A 23,516-nucleotide genomic window follows, 5' to 3' on the forward strand; every position below is an offset into this window, starting at 1 on the left:
GGTATACAATTATATTATATTATCGTGTTTGGAGTAAAAATAATGTATATGAATAAAATATTTGACATACATTTAATATAACATTATAATGTATTTGTATATCAAATAATTAAGGGATAATTTCACAAACCTCCTTTGAGGTTTCTCACAATTACAAAAAGCTCCCCTCAGGTTTTAAAAATTATATATACCTTCCTTACTTTTACTGTTTAGTAACAATGTAGGTCCAAAAATTTAAATTTTCTTTCAAAAATCCTAAATTGCCCTTGTATACAAAACTAAGAAAGAAAAATATAATATATTCAATTATTTTCTTTCACACTTTGCATAAATCAACAAGCCAAATTCTTAAGAACCATTCAAACATAAGTTCTAAAATCAAGTAACCATTCAAAAGATCCCAAATTGCATACACAGTATCAATACTTGCTATGATAAAAAAAAACACACACACACACAAAACCCCATTGAAAACCAATTTTATACCCCCAAATTAAATATCAATACTCAAATATAAGCTAATTTGACCTAGAACCACCATCACAACTCTCCTATGGCCTAAAAAATATTAATATCTCAAAAGTGGAGAATAAATTCTACCTCCACAATAATCATAATAAAAAATTTCTAATCCAATGAAAAAAGCATTACGTAATTATTGACATTTTATAAAGTTTTTTCTTAACAACAAACAAAATATTGACAAATTCCACATCTTTAGTTATTTTTCCTATTTCAATCATCAATTTCATTATTTATTTCTCTATCACTGCGAGTCTCTTCATTTTCTTCTAATTTGACACATAATCTGTTCCCTTTATAGATTTTGTAATTTCAATTTGTTAATATACACAAAATTGAATATAATAAAAAGAGGTTATATTAGCTAGAAAAAAGACAAGAGACGGCAAAATAGATTTGTTTTTTTAGATTTTGTAAATTTATTGCCTTAAATTTAAAATTGTCTACTAAGTGGAGGGTATTATAGATATTTTACTATATCAAGGGAGGTAAGTGTAATTTCTCAAACCTAAGAGGAGCCGAGTAAAATTATCAGAAACCTCAAGGGAGGTTTCTGAAATTATTCCAATATTTAAAGGCGTAATAAAATGATCGGACAGAGCCCTGCAAAGTGCAAACGTAGCCCCACCGAGTCCTTGTCCTAATGCAAGGCACTACTAATCTCAAAGGACAAGCACGAGACGAGACGGCTGTGGTCACTAAGACAGGTGCTGTGAATTACTAAAAGCCAACCAAGAGAACTAAACCAACAAAATGAAGAAACACCAATCATTGAAAAAGAAAACAAGAAAATGGAAAGATTCTGATCTGATTAGTGATTACAAATTAGTAGCAGTACAGGTACAAAATATAAATTCGGGTCCGGGTTTCGTTCGGAGCGATAGAGTTGCACCGAACACGCAACTGACGAGCGTCTAACTAATTTTCACTAACTTACAAAGAAGATGGACGCCAGAACCGTTCACGAAACCGTCACTCTATTGTATTTGTATAGTGTATACTTTTAAAAAAAAAAAAAAAAAAAATTGGAAAACTTATTTCCTTAACATCCGCAAATTTGACAAACATCTCTGTTTCCCAGAAAATTTGACAGCAAACTGAGCTACATTTCGCCATCGCAACTTTTATGAGTTTTATATTTTATTAGCACTACCTACCTGTGTGATTTTAATATATATATACATTTCCGCCATTAACTACATAGGAGCGAGCAATTGATGATCATATTTAAATTGGAATTATATCGCTATCTCTGAGCAAGGTAATGATGTTATGTTAATCATTTCTTCCTTTATTTCGCATCTTATATGCTCTCTCCTATTATTTTCCATGAATTGTGTGAATTCAGTATTGCACTTGTGAAGAATTCTTATTTCTTTTTCTTTTTTTTTTGGTTTTGAATTCGGGTGTTTTTTTCTTTTCCTTAAATTCGTAATTACGAGCTGAATTTATGATTTAGTGACATGCATGTTTGGTTAATGAATTTTGTAGGAAAAAAAATGAAATTTTAAGATACCTGTTGTTGCATGTTTGATTTTAATTTTTCTCCTTCTCCTGTTTTATTCATTTCTTGTTTAACGGAAAATCGGATAGAGTAATTATTTGTGAATTTTATATAAAGTGAAAGCTGTAATCTTTGATTATGATTGAAGTTGGAAAACGATGAACACATGCAACAAGAAGGGGTGAAAGTTTTTAAAACTTGGCGGTTGTTCCCAGGTGGTCCCCATCTCACCTCTGAGCCCACGGAAGGGAAGGTACTCCAGGAGAAACAAGAACTTCTAATGATTGAAAACCTAAGCTTGGTTTTGGACAGTACCGTGGAATTCAGCTCAATTATTATGGCTTTTTCTTGGGGTGTTAGGTGGGGTGAAAAGAAGGAATGGTTAAGGTGTTAGGATCAAGTAATTCTTCGTGTTGCACTCACGCATTACTATTATGATGCTTGTGTCGGTTTGCATGTCAGCTATGATCTTTGTTGTTGGAGTGCGTTGCTGATTCCCAAGTGCAAAAATCCCAGCTTTAATTGTTTCAGTTAAGCTCGTTTTTAAAGAACAATTCTCCACCCCAAATAATTCTCCTTATTCTCTAAAACTTTCGACTGATTATACAAGTATTCATGCACTGACTGGGAAATATTCACTGACATTTCCATACCTGGAGAACTTTTAGGCCCCTACTCAACACATACTTTAGGAAGAGACGCCTGCTAAGTTTTTCTAGGGAATGGTTCTTGATGGTTTATGCCAAGTTGGTTTAAATTAGGTAGATGAACAGTGACAGGGCTTGAGAAGGAGAACCTTCTGCTGGCTTGTCAGTCTTGCCACAGGTAAATTTTAGAGCAGAGCCACCATCTTTGGGTTATTGTAATTCGCATGCAATCTGGTTAATTGGGGTTTTAAGAAACTGATACACCAACAGATATTTTGATTGGTATACAGGTAAATGTTGAGATCACATATTTGTCTATTGCAGCAAGAAATTAAGAATTTGTTTTACCCCTCATTTACCCAGTGATTAAGATGATTTTCCCCCCTATTGGCAGGCATGGAGGTGGGTTCTCCTGAAAATGGATTTGATGAAATAAGCGACCTTTTCAAACACGATGAATCCACTTTATCTGAAGATTTAGGCCTAAGCTTTCTAATGAATAAGGATGTAGCTGCAGATTATGCGTTTGGTGACTTGGAAGGTGAAGATAAGTTCAATTTCTGTTTCAGTGAGCAAGGGCACTGTGAACTGCCTTCACTGCTGTCTAATTTCAGATACTATGACCCTCCGGGACATCCTTTGGAAAATCTCCATTCTTCTGCTCGAATTAGTAGCAGTAGTGATTTTTTGATTGATACAGATGCTGGTGTTGTTTTGAACGAGGATAATTTGCAGATGAGATCGCCCAAAAACCACCAGCATGAGGATACTGAGAAGTTATGTTCTGGTTATCTTCGTGATTTTGCCTCCCAAGTAGATTTAGAGAGTATCAATTCTGAAGTTCCAGAGGTCTTTTGCAGACAACCACAGGTACTTGCTTCAATGGGGAACCCTATATTGGGAGGAGAAATAGTGGACACGCGAGATTCTCCTCCGCACTACAATATAGGTGAAGAAACCTTTTCAAATCCACAGCACCAAGAACTTGACCAGTCTGAGTTTACATCCAAAAAAGAAGAAGAAGGTGTTCCAGTTGACCAGACAGAAACGCTTTATCTTTCTCTAGAATCTGAGAGTGGAGATTTCAACTCAAGAAACTCTGGAGATGGTAGGGAAGAGCTCAAAGAGCTTGATTTGCCCCATGTTGATCAGTATGACCAAGAGAGAACTTCGCACTTTTCTGTATCTACAGGAGTGATGGGGGAAATATGCGTTTCGCCTGAGACATCTCTTTACGCTATCAAGGTTCCACATGATCAGAAACTGTCTGCTTCACATGGTCTTCAAGATGTATTATATTATAATGTAACACATGATCCAAAATGCTGCAAAGCTGAATGCTTTGACCCAAGTGAAGATCCCCTTTCTGTGAATCAGTCGTTACATGCTGCTATGGAGAATTGTGCATCTTCAAAAGGTTCTCCTGCGAAACATGTTCATGTAGCTAAAATAAATGATCAAGGAGTAAAAAGATCAAGATCACAATCACCGGTTAAGCAAACATATTCCACTTCCAGGTGTAAGAAGGATTCTCAAACTAACTCTGAAGCAAGACTCCCACATTTTAAAAGTTGGTGCCAAAGATCATCTGACAAAGCTGCTTGTTCATACCAGTCTCCTGGAAGTCCTATCAGATGTGTTATTCAAGAAGGTCACAAGGAACAGTCTTATTATTCTTCATCAAGTAACCACAAATATGAATTAGCTAGGACTGGTGATCGGGGTAGGGAAGTCACTTCGAAGGATCATTTGTCAGTCACCAGTCGACAGAATTCTGCTGCTCTACAAGAGTCAAGGAGAGTGTTTAAGGATAGTTCTTCTTCCAAATCTGCACCTGCCTCACCAAGCAATCACTCCTTAGAAATTACTAGTCGTCGGAAAGTGGAGAGGTCAGGTTCGCCATCACCAATCTCGCGTAGGAATCTCAAGAGAGAATGTGATAAATCTCTTTCAAGGTATCCATATGCAAAGGATATTTGCAGGCAATCCTCAAGGTTACTTTTCCTTCTTTTGAAGTGTTACTGCAACGATAGAAACTAATTAGATATTTATCATACTCGATGAACTATTTTCTGTTTGTGGACTTCGTACACTCGTTGGCTTGCTTATTTACCCGTTCTTTGGACTAACCATGTGTTATACTATAGTTGTCTGCTTCTTCAATTACCTATTCTTTGGACTGGCCGTGTGTTAGAATCTACGCTTGCCTCTTCAAGATGGATTAGATTACTACAGGACTGATGGTTTATTTGTTATAATCGTAAACATAGCAACCTCTTTTCATTTTTGTGAGTGTGTGTGTCTGTTTTGTTATCTAATTTTGCCATAATTCCTTTTCACTCGAACTCAGGACGAGGTACTCCTCAAGGCACAAATCTTCCTCAAGGAGCTATTCTGCTCATAATACATCTCTTCGAGCCGGATACTTGTCACGAGCTTCTTATAGGAGGACTGGAATAGGGAAACCTGGGAGATGTCTGTTTGTTGCAGGCTTTGAATTTTCAACAACAGAAGGAGAACTGGAAAGGAAGTTTTCTCGATTTGGCCATGTGAGAGATGTTCGCATAATTCGTGACAAAAGGTAATATATCCGCCTATCATTTACTCCTGCAGTGGAACTATGATAGACAATTTTGGAGGCCTTAGCTTTCACCTAGTGATCTACCTTTCTATAATAACAAATTTTGCATTTAACATGTTGTCACAAGAAACATGTAAAAAGAAGATTTTCTGCAGTTGTAAGATCTTTGTTATGCTGCAGCTGTTATGAATATACTCACAAAATCAAGTCATTTCCAGGAATTCTGTAAACTATGAAAGTGCTTAGAGCCTCGAACATTATGCACACAAACATACGTGTAATGCATATGCGGGTTTTGCACATTGCATAGGATCTCATCTAGAGTAAATTGAAAACATTTTTCCATCTAAGGTCTTCTTTTAATAGTCAAGCGTGATTTCCAAAAGGCCATGAATCCTTCTGCAATTTTTGTCTGGACAATTGGATTTCCTACTTAGTTACAGTCGAGGGATTTTGTAATTTAGGAGGGGCCTACTTTCCAAATGTGTTTGGAGCATCTATTTCCTACGGCAATCTTGGATATACTAGGCAGCAAGTAGGTACTTAAAGGACAACATCAATTATAGTAGCTCAAAAGTCTTAGCTCAGAGTTATCTGTAACGATGTTGGCCTTACTTTTGCTAGTGAGATTTTAAGGTGAACATAAATGTTTTACACCCCCAAATTATTGAATGCTTGGAACAAGAGCTTCTTTAAAAATTGAACTTAAGGAAGAATGAAAAACAGCAGCAATGTACCGCAATGTTGGTGCTTAGAGGGGTCGACTGGTGTTCTGGTTCTTCTGTAAACAGCTAGAGCCGTTCACATTAGCTTTGTTTTGATAGTGAAGCTTTTGCAACCGACGCTACTTTTATGCCCTACGGGAATGCGTAAGCTTGTACAAATACTGCTGTCTTATCATTTATTCAACGTCTTGGCTAGACAATTTGTGGACTGAGTTGATATGTAATGCATGCTCTCTTTTATCTTAATTTGCTATTTCTTTGGTGATGAGTGAATTCTGAAATTCTTTAATTTCAACGCTAGGTCGGGGCTTTCACGCGGATATGGATTTTTATCATTAGAAAGGGATGAAGAAGCAGATGCGGCCATTAGAGCTCTGCACAAGACAGACTGGAATGGTCGTGTTGTTCTTGTGGAGAAATCAATTAAGTGAAATCTCATTACCTGTATCTGAACCAGCTTATAGTTTCTTGTTCCATGATATTTTGACTGCAAAGTTTTGTTCTAGCCTGGGCAAACACATATAGTAGCTCAGCCTGAGATAACCGGGACATATAATAGTTACTTGGTTAAAACTTTTGTCTCCCTATCCATTAACTTGATAACGTCTAATGTAGTGATTTTTTGTGTAATGTCTTGGTGGTTTTTGTTCGTTTGATCTTCCTTAAAAGATCTAAACTCAAATTGAAGCTCTCTTTCAGTGACTCAGTCGTTCGCCTTGGAAGGCATATATATATATATATATATATGAAGTTAAATAGTGAAAGACAGTCAGAAACTCCAGGAGATGGGAAATGCCAGGTCAAACATGGGTGAGTAACAATAATCTGATGCCCATCTGTTTTGTCTGCCATACCTTTGATTCAGGTAAGCACCAAAGGCACATCAACATCGAACCAGTCATGCATATTCGCTCACGGCTCAACTCAGGGGAGGGAGGGACAGCAGGGTTCTGTGACATGTTGGAGAGTTTTTTTATTATGATGTGTTTGGGCGGCCGAGGCATTGAAGTTGGGGTTTAGTCCTTGCTTGGGAGATGTTGCCTTGGTTGGATGACAAGTTTTTTGCCCAGTTTGTCTCTTATAAGTTTTTTAAAAATTAGCTACAGTAATCTCAAAAAATTTTTCAAAAATTTTAAATTATACACTTCAAAATATTAAAAAAAAACACACTTCAAAATTTTTTTTAAAAACTTCTACAGTAAAGTTTCAGGCAAACACTCAAAAAACTCACTTATCAAACGGATTGTAGCCGACCTGGTGGTGTAGTCCCTAGTTAGGGCATCCACCAGAGTTCGACCCTTGTAACAAAAATAGGGAATAACCTAACAACCCAAATAAGGGTTGGGGTCTGAAGTGGGATCAGGTCCTTTTTTGCCGTTTTAGACACACAAAAAAAAAAAAAAAGGTTGTTTTGGTCAAAAGCGTTAGCAATTTCATTCGTAGAATCATGTATATACCAACCCAATATTTCCTAACGATGAATTGAATGGCTTTTTTTTTTTCTTCTTCTTCTCCCGTTTATTTATTTAAAGGAAAATTTTACAAGGTCAAAATTTAAGAATCAGAATGAAAGACTTCACAGTTGTTTGATTAATGTCTCTTTATCAACAGCTAAGAGTGTTGCCTATTTATTTATACTAGTGCAAATTTGCTGGAATAGTTGATATATGAACACGTCATGCTAGGATCATTGAGTGAAGTCATCAAGGAACGTGTCTTCCAGCTCACATATTGGCGGCTACATTGCCTTTGTCCTTTGAGAGAAGTAATGTATGGTTTGTAAACTGCCCAAAGGAAATTAATTATGCTGTTGAAAATGATTTAATTACAATTGATAACTTTTTCCTCTCAAAAACTCAAAAGAAAAGGAATGTGACTTCCTGGAACCAAAACTGCGTAATAAGTACTTAAAAAAAGCAGGTCGGCTGCTTCTAGTTCTAGACTTCTAGGTGGGAAAGTTGGAAGCAGTCCACGAATGTAGGGTTCTAAGTTCTCAAGCAATGTGGACAACGTCCTTATCCTCAACATGTATGGCCTCTCTCAGTCATCTCTATGGCAGAAAAAAAGTGTATTTAATTTTTTTGAATTGCAAATTAAAAGGTATATACAGAGTCTAATTATTTTATAGTCTTTTTTTTTTGAAAAATATTGCGCAAATAGAAAGAAATTGAATATTCTAAAAAAGTGTTTTTTTTTTCCTACGACTTTCATTCTTTTAAATAGTTGAAAGTATTTTATATTGTCAATAAATACGACGAAACAACAAAAAGATGCCATGCATGTATCACATGCTTGCTTTTCCTAATTTCTTACTTATTAGTAATTTTCAAGATTTCAGCTATATTTCAAGATTTTGAGGTTCCAATTTCACCTTTTCTGTCCTCTGCCTCGTATAAAAGAAAAAAAAAAAAAGGGAAACAGCAGCAACAAATTTGACCCTTTTTCTCCAAAATGTAATAATGATGATGATGGTGATGATTATTACCAATAGCCATTGTGCATCCCACCACCTTTGAATTGTTTAGTTAACTAGTCCCAGCATATGCCTAGCTGCCAACCCTGCCTCAGAAGAAGGAGATGTTGGTCAACTATTCAATCATGACATATTTCCTTGTTCACATTTTTCACATAAAAATGCAATAAAATGGCAATTATTCATTGTGATTGCATCTTGCACAACCGGATAAAAGATGGACATTAGAGCTTAAACCTTTAGTTAGCTGACTCTGTCAAATTTCATTTGTACTAAAATCAGTTGATTAAAATTATGATGTGCTGTGTTGTTGCATAATATAGACAGAGACACGAGACATGGGACCAAACTATAAAGCATTAATCCAAGAGTTTAAAGGTATTCTGCGAGAAATTGAAGTTACAGTGCACCAACCTAGAAATTGCCTGGGGAGTACAAAGCAACGTTGTGCACCAGTAATTGTTGGGGTTGGAACCATTGGGTAGTGGCCTGCCTGTGTCATTTTGCCTTGATCCATTATCAAAGCCAGCATTAAAAAATTCCAGGCTGCAGCTTTGCAGGCAGACTAATTATCGTTGGCTTCAATGTACGTTTCACCTAACTATATTCTCCTTTACCATTTCCCTGTCAGCTGATTCAGTCTTGGAGAATTCAATTCAGCATTGCAACAGATGCATCATCTGACCACCTTCTTTCATTCTTCCCATCAGACTTTTCCATCCAAGTACAACTTTGATTCTATCTTGGTCAAGACTTGCAAAGCCTTCCAAACTCAAGGGTCCCGCCATTCTTTCTAGATCCTAGGTACTGAGTACACCTCCCTGTTTTCTGACCAAATCTCAGTTTATACCTCGTTTTCTTGATTGCAAAATAGTATCTTTCTACATGATATTTTGAGTCTCTAACTGGGTTCAATGTTTATGAACGTTCTCCTGTTTGATTGTAATTCACAAGTCAACTGCTCTTTTTTTTTTTTTTTTTTTGGTATTATTAAGGCTTTTGCTGATTGAATCTTGCTGTGCTATCAGAAATTCAGAATTGACTGATTAGAAAGGAAAAGAATGGGGATGTGCTTTAGCCAAGAAAAACCAACAGTCTCCAAGGCCAATGGTGGTGTCGATGGAATGTATATTTCTGGGACACAGCAAAAACCTGTTCAGCACACAAAATCACCAGCTACTAATAGCCAAATGCCCTTTAAGCCACCTCCAAGCCCCAGACCAGTTCACAGGCCAGATACAATATTGGGGAAGCCGTATGAAGATATTAAATTGCACTACACACTGGGGAAGGAATTAGGCAGGGGTCAATTTGGTGTCACATATCTGTGCACGGATATTGAAACTGGAAGACAATATGCTTGCAAGTCCATATCAAAGAAGAAGCTTGTTACCAAAGGTGACAAGGAGGATATGAGACGAGAGATTCAGATTATGCAGCATTTAAGTGGACAGCCAAACATAGTTGAATTTAAGGGTGCTTATGAGGATAAGCATTCAGTTCACCTTGTGATGGAGTTGTGTGCTGGTGGAGAGCTTTTTGATCGAATTATTGCCAAGGGACACTACAGTGAAAAAGCTGCAGCTTCAATCTGCAGGGCTATTGTCAATGTTGTTCATGTCTGCCATTTTATGGGTGTGATGCACCGTGATCTTAAGCCTGAGAACTTCTTACTGTCAGACAAGAGTGAAAATGCGGCCTTGAAAGCAACGGACTTTGGGTTGTCGGTATTTATAGAAGAAGGTATCTTTCTCATTCTCAGTTCTCACGTAATTCAGAAATGTATGCCAGCTTTTCCTATGAACTTTAAGATATACGTGCGCTCTTGGAGTATTAGAATATAATATGTGGACCACTTAGCCAACATTTTGAAGTTGAGTTCCCAGTTTTTCTAGCTTAAAAAGTGCAAAATATGTATCCTAAAGATTGAGGAAATGGTCCATGAATACTGAATTTACTTGAATGTTAATCTTCGAAATGTATATGCTGGTTCAGATATGACATAGATTTAAAATGCTCTTAGTTCCTTTCATATTTCCTAGCAAACTTCCAGTCATTAGATTCGTTACAGACTGTAAAATAGTCGATAAGTTAGATTCGTGTTTGGTTCAAGACAGTGCTTCAAAGATAAGCTTGTAGCAGATTATAGAGTTCTGTAGCTACGTGTAGTTTTAGTTGCAAAAAATGCTGCTTATTTGCCTGGAATGTGTTTAAAGCATGAAATTAAGGCTTTATCAAACCATGAGAAGCTCCTTTTCACAAGACATCGAGGTACTGCAACTTAAGACATCATCATCAAGTGCACCTTGATCACAGATATCAGTGACGAGGCTTTTATTTACACAAAAGTGTTCCTTACAACTGATGCTGCCATTAAGCGAACTAGTGTTTGCAATTCATGATTTTCTTGGTGTTTTCCATCATAATCTTATCAGTTAAACCGAGTCTGAACCTTTCTGTAGGCAAAGTCTACAAGGATGTAGCTGGGAGTGCTTATTATGTTGCACCTGAAGTTTTAAGGCGTAGGTATGGGAAGGAAGCTGACATTTGGAGTGCTGGAGTCATGCTGTATATATTACTCAGTGGTGTGCCACCCTTTTGGGCAGGTAAAGCAAACAAAGTTGCCTTCTTTTCTAGTTCTAAATATGTAATAACGTTTCTTATTATTCTTCTCTTGGTACCATTTGCCGATTAATGTAATTAATCTTTTCATGAAATTTGCATGACAGAAACTGAGAAGGGTATATTTGATGCTGTCTTAAGGGGACATATTGACTTTGACAGTCAACCTTGGCCATCAATCTCAAGTAGCGCTAAGGACCTTGTCCGCAAGATGCTAACACAAGACCCCAAGAAACGAATTACAGCTGCTCAAGTACTTGGTATGCCTAAGAATGACCTGAGTCCTTCACTAAAATCCTTACAGTTGCAGAATATACCCTTTTTGTTTATTGTTGTCTGAGAGATGAGGTCATATACTTGCTAGTTGCTAACTTAGGAACATATCTCCTTAGTCAAAGCCTCACAACCTTTTTATGGTTCTTTTTCCACTTCAAACTGCCTAAAGTTTCTGTATCCACTGGCATCTCGAAGTAGTCAAGATTTATCTAAATGTTAGAAGTTATTTCTCCTGGTTTTAGCCTAATAGTTGATGATTCGTAGCTTGGTAGACTAGATCTGAAAGAAGTTATTTAGTGAATAAGCTTAAGATGGTCAAACATTGGAGCATTTTAAATTTGTTCTGAAACCTAGCAAGACATTTACATTTAACTGAAAGCATCTCAGAAAAGCACTTTTCTACTTCCACAAGCATGTTTCTCCTTATTCTTTTATGAAATGGATGGATTATCACTATGCAGTTCTCCAGTAATTCTTTCTTAATGGTAAGAATTCTTTGTGCTGGTAATATACTCATGCTACAATTCTGGCGTCAGCATCCTGTACCTACAAAATTTCATATGTTCAAATTTTGTGCTAATCCAGATTTTGTGCTTTTTTGACTGAACAGAGCACCCATGGATGAGAGAAGGAGAAGCATCAGACAAACCAATAGACAGTGCAGTCCTTTCCAGAATGAAGCAATTCAGAGCAATGAACAAACTCAAAAAATTGGCTCTGAAGGTATGATCATTATTCAAGAACTTAGATGTCAGCCCATAATAGCACAAGTTTAAAATAGACATGAATCAGAGTGACTGTTAAAACCATCATATATAAGCCCAATATCTTCTCTTTAGCTTGTAAATCTTATCATTCACAGAACCTGGTTAAGTTGCTCCAGGAACACCAAGTTCCTAGGAGGATGTTGCAAAAAAGATAGATTGCAGGTAAAAGCTATCATAGAAGAGCCCAACTCTCTCATCAAGTTTGCTCAACTTACCTTCTGAGAAACCTGACTTTGGCATTAGAATGAGAGATATTGCTTAGTCCGCACCTTTCTGAACACCAGCTAAGCTGAGTAATACATTGCCCATAACCATCAAACAGAGGGAATTGGGAGGGGCCAACTATAGAAGCTGTTGTACTGATGAGACACCCCCCAAGTGATACTGAGCAACTCAGTATATGGGCACCATCATTTATTACCATATTCAGCCAAATTATGGGTAAACCTGTTCCAGAAGACTTTCCGCTGCTGTGGGATTTCAGAAACTCAGTAGAAAGGCTATTCCAGTGATCAAATTCTAAATCCTCCTAACTCACTCTAAGCAACTTACTAATGTGGCAATGCCAATGTACATGGTAAATTCTGGCACATTCATCTTACAAACCAGAATTGATTGTTGGTTGATTTAAAATCATATTCCAGGTCATTGTAGAAAGTCTCTCTGCAGAAGAAATCCAAGGGCTGAAAGCAATGTTTCAAAATATGGACACTGACAACAGTGGCACAATCACATATGAAGAACTAAAGAGTGGACTTGCTCGACTTGGGTCAAAACTCACAGAGGCAGAAGTTAAACAGTTAATGGAAGCTGTAAGTTCAGTAGAGCTCTTCCTTCATGCTATGCTATAATATCCTGAAACTAATTGCTATTATGCCAACTTTCAGGCTGATGTTGATGGAAATGGGACAATAGACTACATTGAGTTCATTACTGCTACAATGCACAAGCACAAACTAGAAAGAGAAGAAAACCTTTATACAGCATTCCAGTATTTTGATAAAGATAATAGTGGGTAAGTTCCAACGGTAAGATGCCATCTGAATTAGGCATCATCTCTTAAGAGTGTTGTTGATGCACTAACTATTGCACAGTCGTAAACCCATGATTTTCTTTCTATGCTGTTTTAGGTTCATTACGAGAGATGAGTTAGAAACTGCTATGAAAGATTATGGAATGGGTGACCCAGCCACCATAAAGGAGATAATATCTGAAGTGGATACAGATAATGTGAGTATTCTTCTTCCTTCGTTGCAGGTCTCTAAAGACTTTTGATCATGTTTGCCCGCTCACCAAGTACTGCATTTTTTATGCCGTCAATATTCCAGGATGGAAGAATCAATTATGAAGAGTTCTGCACAATGATGAGAAGTGGTACAAAACAGCCAAACAAGCTCTTCTAGTTCAAAGCTCCAAGATCTTAAGCTTTATGACTCGGGGTTAAATCTTCTTCTCGGTCACAAATTACATTACTAAGTCGAGCAGCAGCTGTCCAGCAGGCTTTCAGTTTGGAAATTTAAAGTATAGCATTTGTTTTGTGATTTGTTCCAGCTCAGTTGTTGCTCTTTCTGCTGTTTCCTCAGTATCTATCCAGCCTTTTTTTAAACAACCTTCCTTTGGATGTCTGGAGGAGGGGGGAAAATCTGGATGTCTAAACCTAGCATTTAATCCCCTCTTCTTTTTTGATTTATTCTTTAAATGAAAAAAATGAAAATAGTCTTCCGTAATAACACCGTTATGCATTCTGCATGGGGATTACGTTGTGCATTTTACATACCGCGTAACTTTATTTGCACATGACGTAACTTTATTTGCACAACGTGTAATTTTAGAACAAATTTTTGTAAGTCTCACACACGTTATTAAAAATGAAATACAGGAAGTGATCTGAACCGTACAATTTTTTTGAGTCAAATCCTGACCGTACACTGTTCAGAGACGTCCTTCTGATAATAACTGTCCCTGCCCCGTCTCCTCCGCATGAGAAAGGCGGATCTGCTCCTTACTGTAAATCCATCCTCTCTCCATTACACTCTTTTAACTTGCAACCGCCTGTTAGCTCATAAAAGCCATGGGTCAACAAGTTTCAGATGTCATGTGCTCTCGTCTGCAACTGCCAAAAAAACCTCAACTGCCAAGAACAACAGATGCAAAAGGCAGTCTCAGCCAGGATGCGAGAACCACCTCTACAAACCAAGTTATCTTAATCTTGTCCACCAAAACTCACTCTACCAAAATTCCTCCCAGCCACCAAACATCCCCACAAATAAATGAACATCCTCCAGTGACGAGTGAACGCATGACGCATCTAACCGTAGTTCTCTGTGATGTATTCTGAAGTCGTCACCAAACTTGAATGCCACTCAGATGACAGCTTAAGGCCACAAAGAGTATCTTAGATTTGGAAATCGGTTTAATCCAATATATTATCCCTCGATCTTTGAAGGAATCATCATATATACCAATTAGAAATCAAAGCAACGATTTGACGCATTTACAATGACAATATTAAAAGATTAAAGCAAATACACAAGTAAATATATCAATTATACCTTTATTACTGAAAAATAAGAAGGTAGTCTTACAAACCGCTTTTTGTCCCATGACATTATCAAATGAAAGAGAACCAACACCAACTAACGCGAATAGTTCCCACTATCCACACAAACACTAACACGAATATTATAATAGGCAATCCTCAGATGCCACACACCAATGCAAAATACTGCTACTATATATTATTTTCTTCAGACAAGATGATCATAATAATCCTTAAAAACCATGAATCTTGATCTGGTCTTTCTTGACAATTCCAGCAGTCACAAGGAACTGAGAAGCATTCTTGCGCTGATCACCTTGAAGTTGAATGACTTTGCCTAGCTCTTTGTCTTGCACCACATTCCCGTTGCAACAGAACTCTTTCTTAAGATCCTTCAGTATCTTCTCCAAGCTGAAATCTTTTTTCAGCCCCTGAATAGTTGTCAAGCACTTTTTACCATTCCTTTGTTGAACACGGATATGAACATACTCTTTGGCACCAGGGGCACCTGAGTCCTTATCCTCGGTGAATGGATCAAAAGCAGCTGGGATTTGGATGTCTAGATCAACCATGTATTTGTTGGATTGGAACTCGAAAACTTTCTGAGATCAGAAAGCGGAAATATCGGCACTAAAGCTGTAGACAAAGAACAAATATCTGTCAGCATCCAAGAACTTTACTTTGTAAATCAAAATGACAAAAAAGAAAGAAAGAGAAAGAAACTAAATCGGTACATCTGATTAATCATAAAAGCTCGCATAGCTCATAATTATAGTCCAAGAATGTAACTACAAATACAAAAGCAACCCCCATATATCTTGATATCTGTCATTAGTTAATCCAGAGGTCATAGTATCCTGAATTCAGCTTCCAAAAATTTTTATGTAGAAAAACGAAGACGGGAACATAAGCCCACATGTATATTAACAAATCCTTAACGACCCTAGTACCTCATGCTACCATGAACCCAACATCTTTTATCAACCTACCGATCAAATTCAAAAGGGTCACAGCCTATACTAACGTAGCAAAATCTCATCATGGATTGAATTTCACAAACAAACCAGCACCTTCCCCACCAACTAAAAAAAATTTTCATGTATCAACAAGCGCAGCACCCACGGGCTACCATCAGGCCCCATAATAAAACTAAGAAAAGCATCGCATAGTGTTCAAAGACAAAAAAAAAAATGGAAAATAACCTATAATTTTAAAATAAGGAGATCGAGTCTTCAATTAAAAGGAAAAAGAAAAAAAGATCAACACTTTAACAACCTGAAGAGGAAAGCGGGAGAAGCGGGCAGAAAACTAACCTCTTAAACGAAGACCCGAAAGAAAGCGAACGCGTATAAAAGCCGTAGAAGAAATTATGGAAGGAAGACAAGGGATGGGTGGGTATTTATAGGGAGGAAGGAGGCGGTGGGAGATGGGTGGGTCTTTAATTTTGTAGCCACACGAACTTAATTGTGGTTGGGTTTATTCTGACCCCGGTTTAGCGTCCCTCATGTCATGCATCACTAGTTTTGCAATTAATGTGGATTTCCATTTATATCCAGATGCTTAACAGATACTACTACGTATATATATGAACCTTAGATGAAGGCGAAGGGGAGTGGGGAGGATATTAGATCGTGGGGCGGCGGCTGGGCAATTTGGGGAATTTGCAGCTACAGAGATCGCGTAGAATCAACGCACTGGAGCCAGCCGTGACGACAACGCAGAAAGAGATTTGTGGAAGTTGAATCACCACGGTGGGGTAAGTGTTTGTGTGGGCAACGCGTTGTTGATGCCTCATGGAAAGACTCCTGATTCATCACGGGCTCTGGGTCATTGTTGGTGGGAAGGATCCAGATGGACCAGGACACCGCCCACAACATCTATGGCTTCATTTTGGGTCAAATCATAACTCTTACTGTTACTCTTCTTATTTGAGAGGGAATTTCACCTCTCAATAAATATATATATATATATATATATATATATATATATATAAAAGGGAATTGGGCTGTTACACGCCTTTTAAATTTTATTACAACTTATTATTTTAGGACGAGAATCCAAGTAAATTAAGAAAATTAAAAGAAGAGAATCTTACTTCTAAATCAAAGGATATGATGCATCCTTTATAAAAAAAAAAAAAAAAAGAGAGGAGGAGGGTCTAATTGAATTAAAAGAGGTCAAAAAAAAGAGAATTTCACTTCTAAACTAAAAAATATACAACATGCACATCCTCTAAAGTTTAAAGGCAGAGGTTTAGAGATTTAAATTCGTAACCAAATCTGCATCAAGTGGTGGCTAACTCATCGAACGGGAAGTTTGTTCCGCAGCTTCTTTGGAACTCGGTGGATTTTCCCGTGTTGTTTTTGATGTACACCTGACAGACCATTTGGGGCAGCCATCCCATGATAATCCTATCCAATCCTGCTGTGCCCTTGTACCCTTTCCCTGTCTTTTCGACATCCACAAGTCTTAGCACTCATCTGGCGGGGTTTTCTTTCTTTTTTGGTTAATGTTTGGCGGCCTTCTTTACAAACTAATTCCAATCATCAGATTCATTTTTCCTCTCTATGTGGTCAAGCTAGATTTTCAAAATGCGGCTAAAGTCGAGGAGAGTATAAACTTTTATTTCGACCCGTTTGCCCCCGTCTGGCAAATACGGTGAGAACAGAAAGGGTAGGGGAAAAGCATAGTAGTTATGGAGCAGCATTTCCCGTAATTATATGGGGATAAATCCTACCGGCACTGATTACCTTGTTTGGACCGCAATTTTTCGAACGTTTTCGGTGAATCATTTTTTTATTTTATATACATCAAATCGTTACAGTGTTTTTTTTACAAAAAAAAAAAAAAAAAAAAAATACAATCCAAAAATGTCATGTACGAGCTCACCACTGGTCCACAACCCCGTTATAGCACGGTATACTGCAGCACTCGAAACTCGGAAAAAACCTCTTAGAATGCATGCCTTCCTCCGCCGGGACTATGAAAGACAGATGGGTAGAGCATCGATAAAGAAAAAAGATGCTCAAGGCAACATTTATTGGTTATTATACACAAGAAATGATTGCCTATCGAAGAGAAAATATATTCATTTCCCACTCACGAATTGTGCAAAAACAAAATATAATGGATATTTATTACTCTAATATTATTGGTTATAGTAATACAAGACAGAATAAATACGATAAGCTCTGAATCCAGGAGGTAATAGGTCAGGTGCTTCGGTTAAGGTCCATCTCCACTTGGTGAATGGTCCAACGCAAATTTTCCAATTTCTGCAACAGGACATTCCAATTAAAGAGTTAACGAACAACTGGACAAAAACAATTTCCATGATATATTCTGTTTAATTCCCACTTGCCTTGACTATCTCATGATATTGTCTGGCTATGGAATCGAAGTGTGGATCGACGCCTTGATACTCACGAAGGCGTGTAACCTGAAAGCATCAAGAACACAAGATAGTCCAGCGGAAGATCGTCCGAGCAACCTGAACAATAATTCTAAAACGTATCTTCCTTACTCCACTCAAACTCAAAGACATGATTCGAGGAAACAGGGGAAATCTTATGGCATCATGAACTATTTGATAATGCAAGAATCTAAGCATAAACTTAATTGGCTATACAAGCAATATCAGTGGCATAGACTTGCACACAAAAGCACATATTCTACAACCCCAACTTGAAAAACAGAATATACGAATGAATTATACCGCTTTATTATACGCAAGTGATGCTTCGTCTGTAGAATCGACCAGATACTTCCTGAACCAAAATGAAAGCAAAGAAAGAGAAATGTTAATCCTGCGGCATCAGCAGAATATTCACTGATAAAGTTGACTTTGTTTACCTTATCTTGTGAAGTGCTCCAATTGTTTCTGGAGTATAGGTGTCATACAACAGGACGTGTTCTAGAACTCTGAGAACAACATTTAGGTAAGAATGTTATATTCCTCCTATAGGCGAACAGCAGTAGACCATCTGTCTCAAAACAACTCAAGTTGGGGAAGCCATTTAGTTATCAGAAAGGCCCATCATCACACTTCAAAGGTACCACCCTAACCCATTCATGCACTATCTTTGTTCATCTAGTGAAGGCATGCAGATGTCAAGTTGCGTTATTTGCCCCCAGAAAGAGTATTCCTGATTTACTTTCTAAATATAGGTCATGAAAAGAAAAGAAAAGAAAGCAATGGACTTTCACCACATCTTGAGCATCACAAAAGAGAGATGTTAAATCTGATAAGCAACAAAGAACAAATCCAATTGCAAAACCTACATTTAAGAAAGACCAACCAAAAAAAATGAAGAGAGGGAATTAGATACAGATAGTTTAACGAACTGTATTTTTAAAGCACCATTGATCCACATCGCTAGCAAAAGGAGAAAAGAAAGAAGATGAAATATAGGGAAGAAATTTCGACGCAAAACCTAAAATAGTAAGATCAAGTTTGTTTCTGACTACTCAACAACCCCTCCCCCCCCCCCCCGGGGGCGGCCCCAAAAAAAAGAAAGTAGTAGTTTGTTTCTGAATGTTCTAAGTGATAATTTTGGCCAAGTGATCCGTAGTTACTAAATTGAAATTTCTGGCGTTTAAATTCATTGCATCACTGATGTGGAAGTATCCTTATCCAGGTTGTAGAATGTAGTCAAAATTCACTGAAAATGTATCAGATGATGACAAGTCGGAGCATCCTTGACACCAAAGATTTCAGAATGTACAATTTATACAGAAAAAATAAAATTGTCCAATCACAAGGAAAAAGCACGAAGTGGGGCAAACCTCAATTTGGCATTCATGGTCTCACACCTTTTGCAAAGCCAAGTTTTGTGCAGTTCATCCTATCAATTTAGATGCAAATAATCAGCTTAAATATCTGGTGAGGAATAACCAAAAAGTCAAGAAGTTGTGCTTGCAGGTACATTTAAGGACAAAACTACTAGGAAACAGCAGAGAATGAAGTAACATTATTTCCAAAATCAGGTTTATAACCTGTAGCTTCAAGAATACAACACTGTGGGGAAGGCAACTTACATATTTATGTTGATGCTGCAACTTAATTTCTTTAACAAGCTTGATTAGCACACCTAGTATCTGCTCCAAAACCTTGAATGGAAAGAATGACCTTTAAGTGCTAATTATAACTAACTATGGAAAGTATTATATATCATCTGCAAATGCATGTAAATCCAGAAGTTCAATAAGAAAAATGGAAGAGAAAAAATGGAGGGACTTAGGATGCCAAGAAGACGATACATTGTAATATTCTGCAAACTTTCTGTCAGATGAATATAGATCCTCCCTCCATGCTGTTTCTTCTCTCTCAATCTCCTCAATAATCAACTTTATCCTGTTAAAGTTAAAAGCCAATCTATTGCTTAATCACATTTATGCACTAATAACTTAATATTAGTGTAAAATAGCACCTAAAAAATGATATGTGTATGTACTTAATTCGAGAGAAGTTATACAGGCTATCCAAAACAATCCTGCTGGACCCTGTAATAACTTGGGGAATTCTGATTAAGCGGAAAAAAGGCACAATTATGTGTATTTTGACGTTATTATTATTATTTTTTGGTCTGCGATGGTGTGGGGAGGCGGGAGGGGAGGGGGTAAAACCTGAATCTATGGTCACATTAATAGAATTTTCTCTAAATGGAATCACATTTTTCAGTGGATTGTTTTTCACTTCAACAGAATGACAAAACAGTAACGTTTGCACAACCTCTTGAGCATTTAAATAATCATTAAGAAGAGTCATCAGAGTCTGAGACTGGTAGTAATATTTTATCAATGATTAAATGGAATCACACTGACAAGAACCGGCTAAAGATCACTGAAAGATACAAGAAAAACTGGCAAATGCAGCCAAAACTATGGGAGTTCATTGAATTATCAACACTTGATGTGGCACTTTACATCAGAATGACGAAATAGCAGCCAGTGCATAAGAAACATTTTAACTTGATAACATAGATACCCATAAAAACAGAACCTTTGTCATGTTAAGGTGCCGGAAAAAAAATTTTATATCAAGGCTCGGACCTTTCTGGGAGCCTAGCAGTTGAATTTGGACCACTGGTTGGTGAATCTGCAAAGATAAAGGAACTTTATATCTTGGAAGTGTTTACAAGCAAGTATTGTAAGAAAACTTAAAATGACCAAAATCTTCAAGTATGAAAATGTTTACTATTGGGCGTTGAGAGAACGCAATTATTTGAAGTAAGTCATACTCAGTAGTTCAGCAAAAATAACATGAGCATGGCTAGGAAATCGATAAAGTAAGATGATCATTTTCCCTATTCATTATTCATTGCTTCATAGTTATCAAAATTTGGAATAAACGCAGGCACCCAGATGTCCATTCACTATCAAGTTAGTTTAAGAGTGTAACAACCAATAATCAGAACTTTTAGCCTATGAACTTAGTAGCTTTTCCAGGTCAATGAACTTGCCACTAGTAGCAAATGCTCACGGACAATAGTGACCAGGCAACCAATCCACATCCACAAGCAGGAATATTTTAGGACAATATCGAAACAACTACAAATATCTTGACTTACCGATGTCACCTGTAACCATAGCATCTATTAACTTATCAGACTTAATGTCTAGTCGACTGCCAATCTCCCGGGCAAGTGACATCTGGTATTCTGCCATATCCTACAGTTGCATAACAGAACAGGTTTTTAGTTCATTGGTTCAACATTTTATTCTTCCAAAGTAGCTCCAACTAAGAAAAAAGATTCACATATCAGAAACAGAACTTCCACTTGATCACGTGTCATACAAAGGAACCAAAGAGCAAAAGGTTGCTTTTAGATCAAGCATACAAGACATTCTCTAACTGCACAAATTATCAGTAAAGAAATCTCTGTCCCATGGGATAAAGTCATCTGATGTCATACCATAGGTAATGGAAGTTGCTGAAGTTGAGTTTGCCACAAATAAGCAGGAGTGATTCCAAGGTATCGATTAGGAGCACCACCAACTTCAGGTTCTGATGCATCAGCGACAACCACTGAGATCATAGTGCTGGCAGGAGCAGAGGTGCCAAGTGCTGAAATATTTGTATAATTAGTTGAATTTGAGCTTGAGCTAATTGTGACACTGGTACAGGTACTATCAAGGGAGCTTCTTGACATTATACTCCATTTTTCAATTTCTTCCTCGTGTATTTCGCCATCTTTGGATATCAGGGGAAGCCTCAGCTTCTGAGCAGCTTCTGCCACGACCATTCGATGCTCAAGAGCCTCGTAAAGCTGAAATATGTATATCACAGTGCAATTTTTAACATGTCCTCAAGTAAAACTTTTTTTTTTCAATTAAAAGTCTGTAGAAGTGGGGTCCATTTTACAAGGCTCAAATCGACAAATCCTGCTCAATGACAGGGAACAAGATAGATACACAGAAAGAGCGAGATCTCAAATGCAACCTATATTACCTTTACTCAAGTCAACAGACAGTTACATAACTACATAATTAACAGATGCTTGGGAATGACTTCACATGAGACTTTGATACATATCAGCTCCAGTGATGCCAATAAAATGCATTTATATCGAGCTTATATGGCACAGAAAACTAACAATGGCAGCACGCTTAGCTAAAGTAGTTTCGCATTCCCATCTTGCAGAGAAATATACTACTTAGAAAATTTTACAGAAATACTCCCAACAATTGCTGTTAAATATAGGAAAAAGAATCAGAAAACCTGAGGAGGATTCTTCAAGCCAAGCTGGGAGTAAAGACCCTGAACATCGCGAATGCCCCCAAAATTAGCCACTGAAACCGCCTGCTGATACTCTTCCACCATTGCAATCGCCTCGATGTAAATTGCCTACGGTTGTATTAACACAGATGGTATCAATTAAATGTGTCAAAAAGAAAAAAGAAAGCAAAACTAACTGCAACAAACAAACCCAAAAAAAAAAAGAACGAAGATTCTCAGTAGAGAGAATACCAAGGCTTCCAAATAACGCTGTCGTTCTTTGCACATTTCCTCCCTCGCCTGCATCCAATCCACATTTGCACTAAATTCTTACCTCAAATTCATTTTGTGATAACATAGAGAAAGGAAGAAGATAAAATTGTACGAGAGAGAGAGAGAGAGGAGAAAGTACGAGTTGGAGATCGTAGTGAGTGGATTTGGCAATGAGAGAACCATCAGGAGCTAAGCAGTGCCGCTCCAACTGATCTAATAGCTGGATCACGTCTGCTCCTAGATTTTGTGCTGCAATCCCCTTCCCCATTTCTCCTCTCTTCGACAAATTTCACTTGTGACTTTTTTAGGAATATCTTGCTTCTGCTGTTGGTTTCTGTCTTTCCCTCAAAATTCAATATCTCAATTCGGGGAAATAGTCAATTTTGTCCCTAAATTTTTTCATTTAAATCAATTTCTTCCTTTATGATTTTTTTTTTTACCAATTTAGTTCTCAAACAATTTTATCAGATTCAATGTAGGACTTGTTTGGCGGTACCACCACATTTTATGTATTTCGCATGGCGGGTCAATGGTATAATTGGAATGATAAGTTCGATTGTCTAATTATAGGGATTATAACAGAGACTTTTAGATGATTAAAGACAAAAATCTCTAAAAATTGAGAGAGAAGAACACTAAAGAGAAACCAGACCTGGTGCTAATTTATACGTTGATTTGTTAGTGCCTTCTGGTGTTAAATTTGCGGAAATAGAATCGTTGATCGAGCTGTGTGACTTAATTGCTAGAACAAAATATGATGTTCTCTTAGATTTGTAACATCTCTCACCTAATAGTTTCTCTCACCTAATGTAGCATATCTTGATTGCATTATTGATAAAGATGTGCTGAGAAATGAGCTTTAGTTGTATA

General features: G+C 37.3%; 4 protein-coding genes across 14 annotated transcripts; 2 read left to right on the plus strand and 2 right to left on the minus strand.

Annotated features, from left to right (window-relative positions):
- Positions 1-1,282: 1,282 nt before the first annotated feature.
- Positions 1,283-6,681, plus strand: LOC140006763 (uncharacterized). Of its 8 annotated transcripts, XM_072049307.1 has the most exons (6): positions 1,283-1,783; positions 3,068-3,214; positions 3,374-3,449; positions 3,534-4,667; positions 5,024-5,254; positions 6,281-6,681. In XM_072049307.1, the coding sequence occupies exons 2-6, from the start codon at positions 3,070-3,072 to the stop codon at positions 6,408-6,410; spliced, it is 1,716 nt and encodes a 571-aa protein (XP_071905408.1). In that variant the 5' UTR covers positions 1,283-1,783; positions 3,068-3,069; the 3' UTR covers positions 6,411-6,681. The 8 variants fall into 8 exon arrangements, with proteins under 8 accessions (XP_071905408.1, XP_071905407.1, XP_071905405.1 ...); XM_072049306.1 differs by having other exon boundaries at positions 1,285-1,783; positions 3,374-4,667; XM_072049305.1 differs by having other exon boundaries at positions 1,288-1,783; positions 3,068-3,449.
- Positions 6,682-8,859: 2,178 nt separating this feature from the next.
- Positions 8,860-13,866, plus strand: LOC113688002 (calcium-dependent protein kinase 2-like). Its single transcript, XM_072049308.1, has 9 exons — positions 8,860-9,256; positions 9,481-10,195; positions 10,915-11,058; positions 11,182-11,334; positions 11,961-12,073; positions 12,762-12,929; positions 13,005-13,132; positions 13,248-13,347; positions 13,446-13,866. Exons 2-9 carry the CDS (start codon positions 9,514-9,516, stop codon positions 13,518-13,520), a joined length of 1,563 nt encoding a protein of 520 aa, XP_071905409.1. The 5' UTR covers positions 8,860-9,256; positions 9,481-9,513; the 3' UTR covers positions 13,521-13,866.
- Positions 13,867-14,655: 789 nt separating this feature from the next.
- On the minus strand, positions 14,656-16,128 carry LOC113687883 (protein translation factor SUI1 homolog). The gene is made up of 2 exons (XM_027205407.2): positions 15,970-16,128; positions 14,656-15,292 (listed from the first exon to the last, which is right to left on the minus strand). Exon 2 carries the CDS (start codon positions 15,226-15,228, stop codon positions 14,890-14,892), a length of 339 nt encoding a protein of 112 aa, XP_027061208.1. The 5' UTR covers positions 15,229-15,292; positions 15,970-16,128; the 3' UTR covers positions 14,656-14,889.
- Positions 16,129-17,648: 1,520 nt separating this feature from the next.
- On the minus strand, positions 17,649-23,088 carry LOC113743304 (AUGMIN subunit 4-like). Of its 4 annotated transcripts, XM_027271287.2 has the most exons (13): positions 22,786-23,084; positions 22,626-22,673; positions 22,377-22,502; positions 21,571-21,924; positions 21,226-21,325; positions 20,708-20,753; positions 19,916-20,009; positions 19,694-19,765; positions 19,442-19,500; positions 18,509-18,577; positions 18,372-18,423; positions 18,018-18,095; positions 17,649-17,931 (listed from the first exon to the last, which is right to left on the minus strand). In XM_027271287.2, exons 1-13 carry the CDS (start codon positions 22,912-22,914, stop codon positions 17,869-17,871), a joined length of 1,290 nt encoding a protein of 429 aa, XP_027127088.1. In that variant the 5' UTR covers positions 22,915-23,084; the 3' UTR covers positions 17,649-17,868. The 4 variants fall into 4 exon arrangements, with proteins under 4 accessions (XP_027127088.1, XP_071905410.1, XP_027127089.1 ...); XM_072049309.1 differs by lacking the exons at positions 17,649-17,931; positions 18,018-18,095; positions 18,372-18,423; positions 18,509-18,577 and adding an exon at positions 18,600-18,639 and having other exon boundaries at positions 22,786-23,088; XM_027271288.2 differs by lacking the exons at positions 17,649-17,931; positions 18,018-18,095; positions 18,372-18,423; positions 18,509-18,577 and adding an exon at positions 18,646-18,801 and having other exon boundaries at positions 22,786-23,088.
- Positions 23,089-23,516: the final 428 nt, after the last annotated feature.

Source organism: Coffea arabica, chromosome 5e (assembly GCF_036785885.1).
Source record: "Coffea arabica cultivar ET-39 chromosome 5e, Coffea Arabica ET-39 HiFi, whole genome shotgun sequence".
Lineage (NCBI taxonomy): Eukaryota > Viridiplantae > Streptophyta > Magnoliopsida > Gentianales > Rubiaceae > Coffea > Coffea arabica.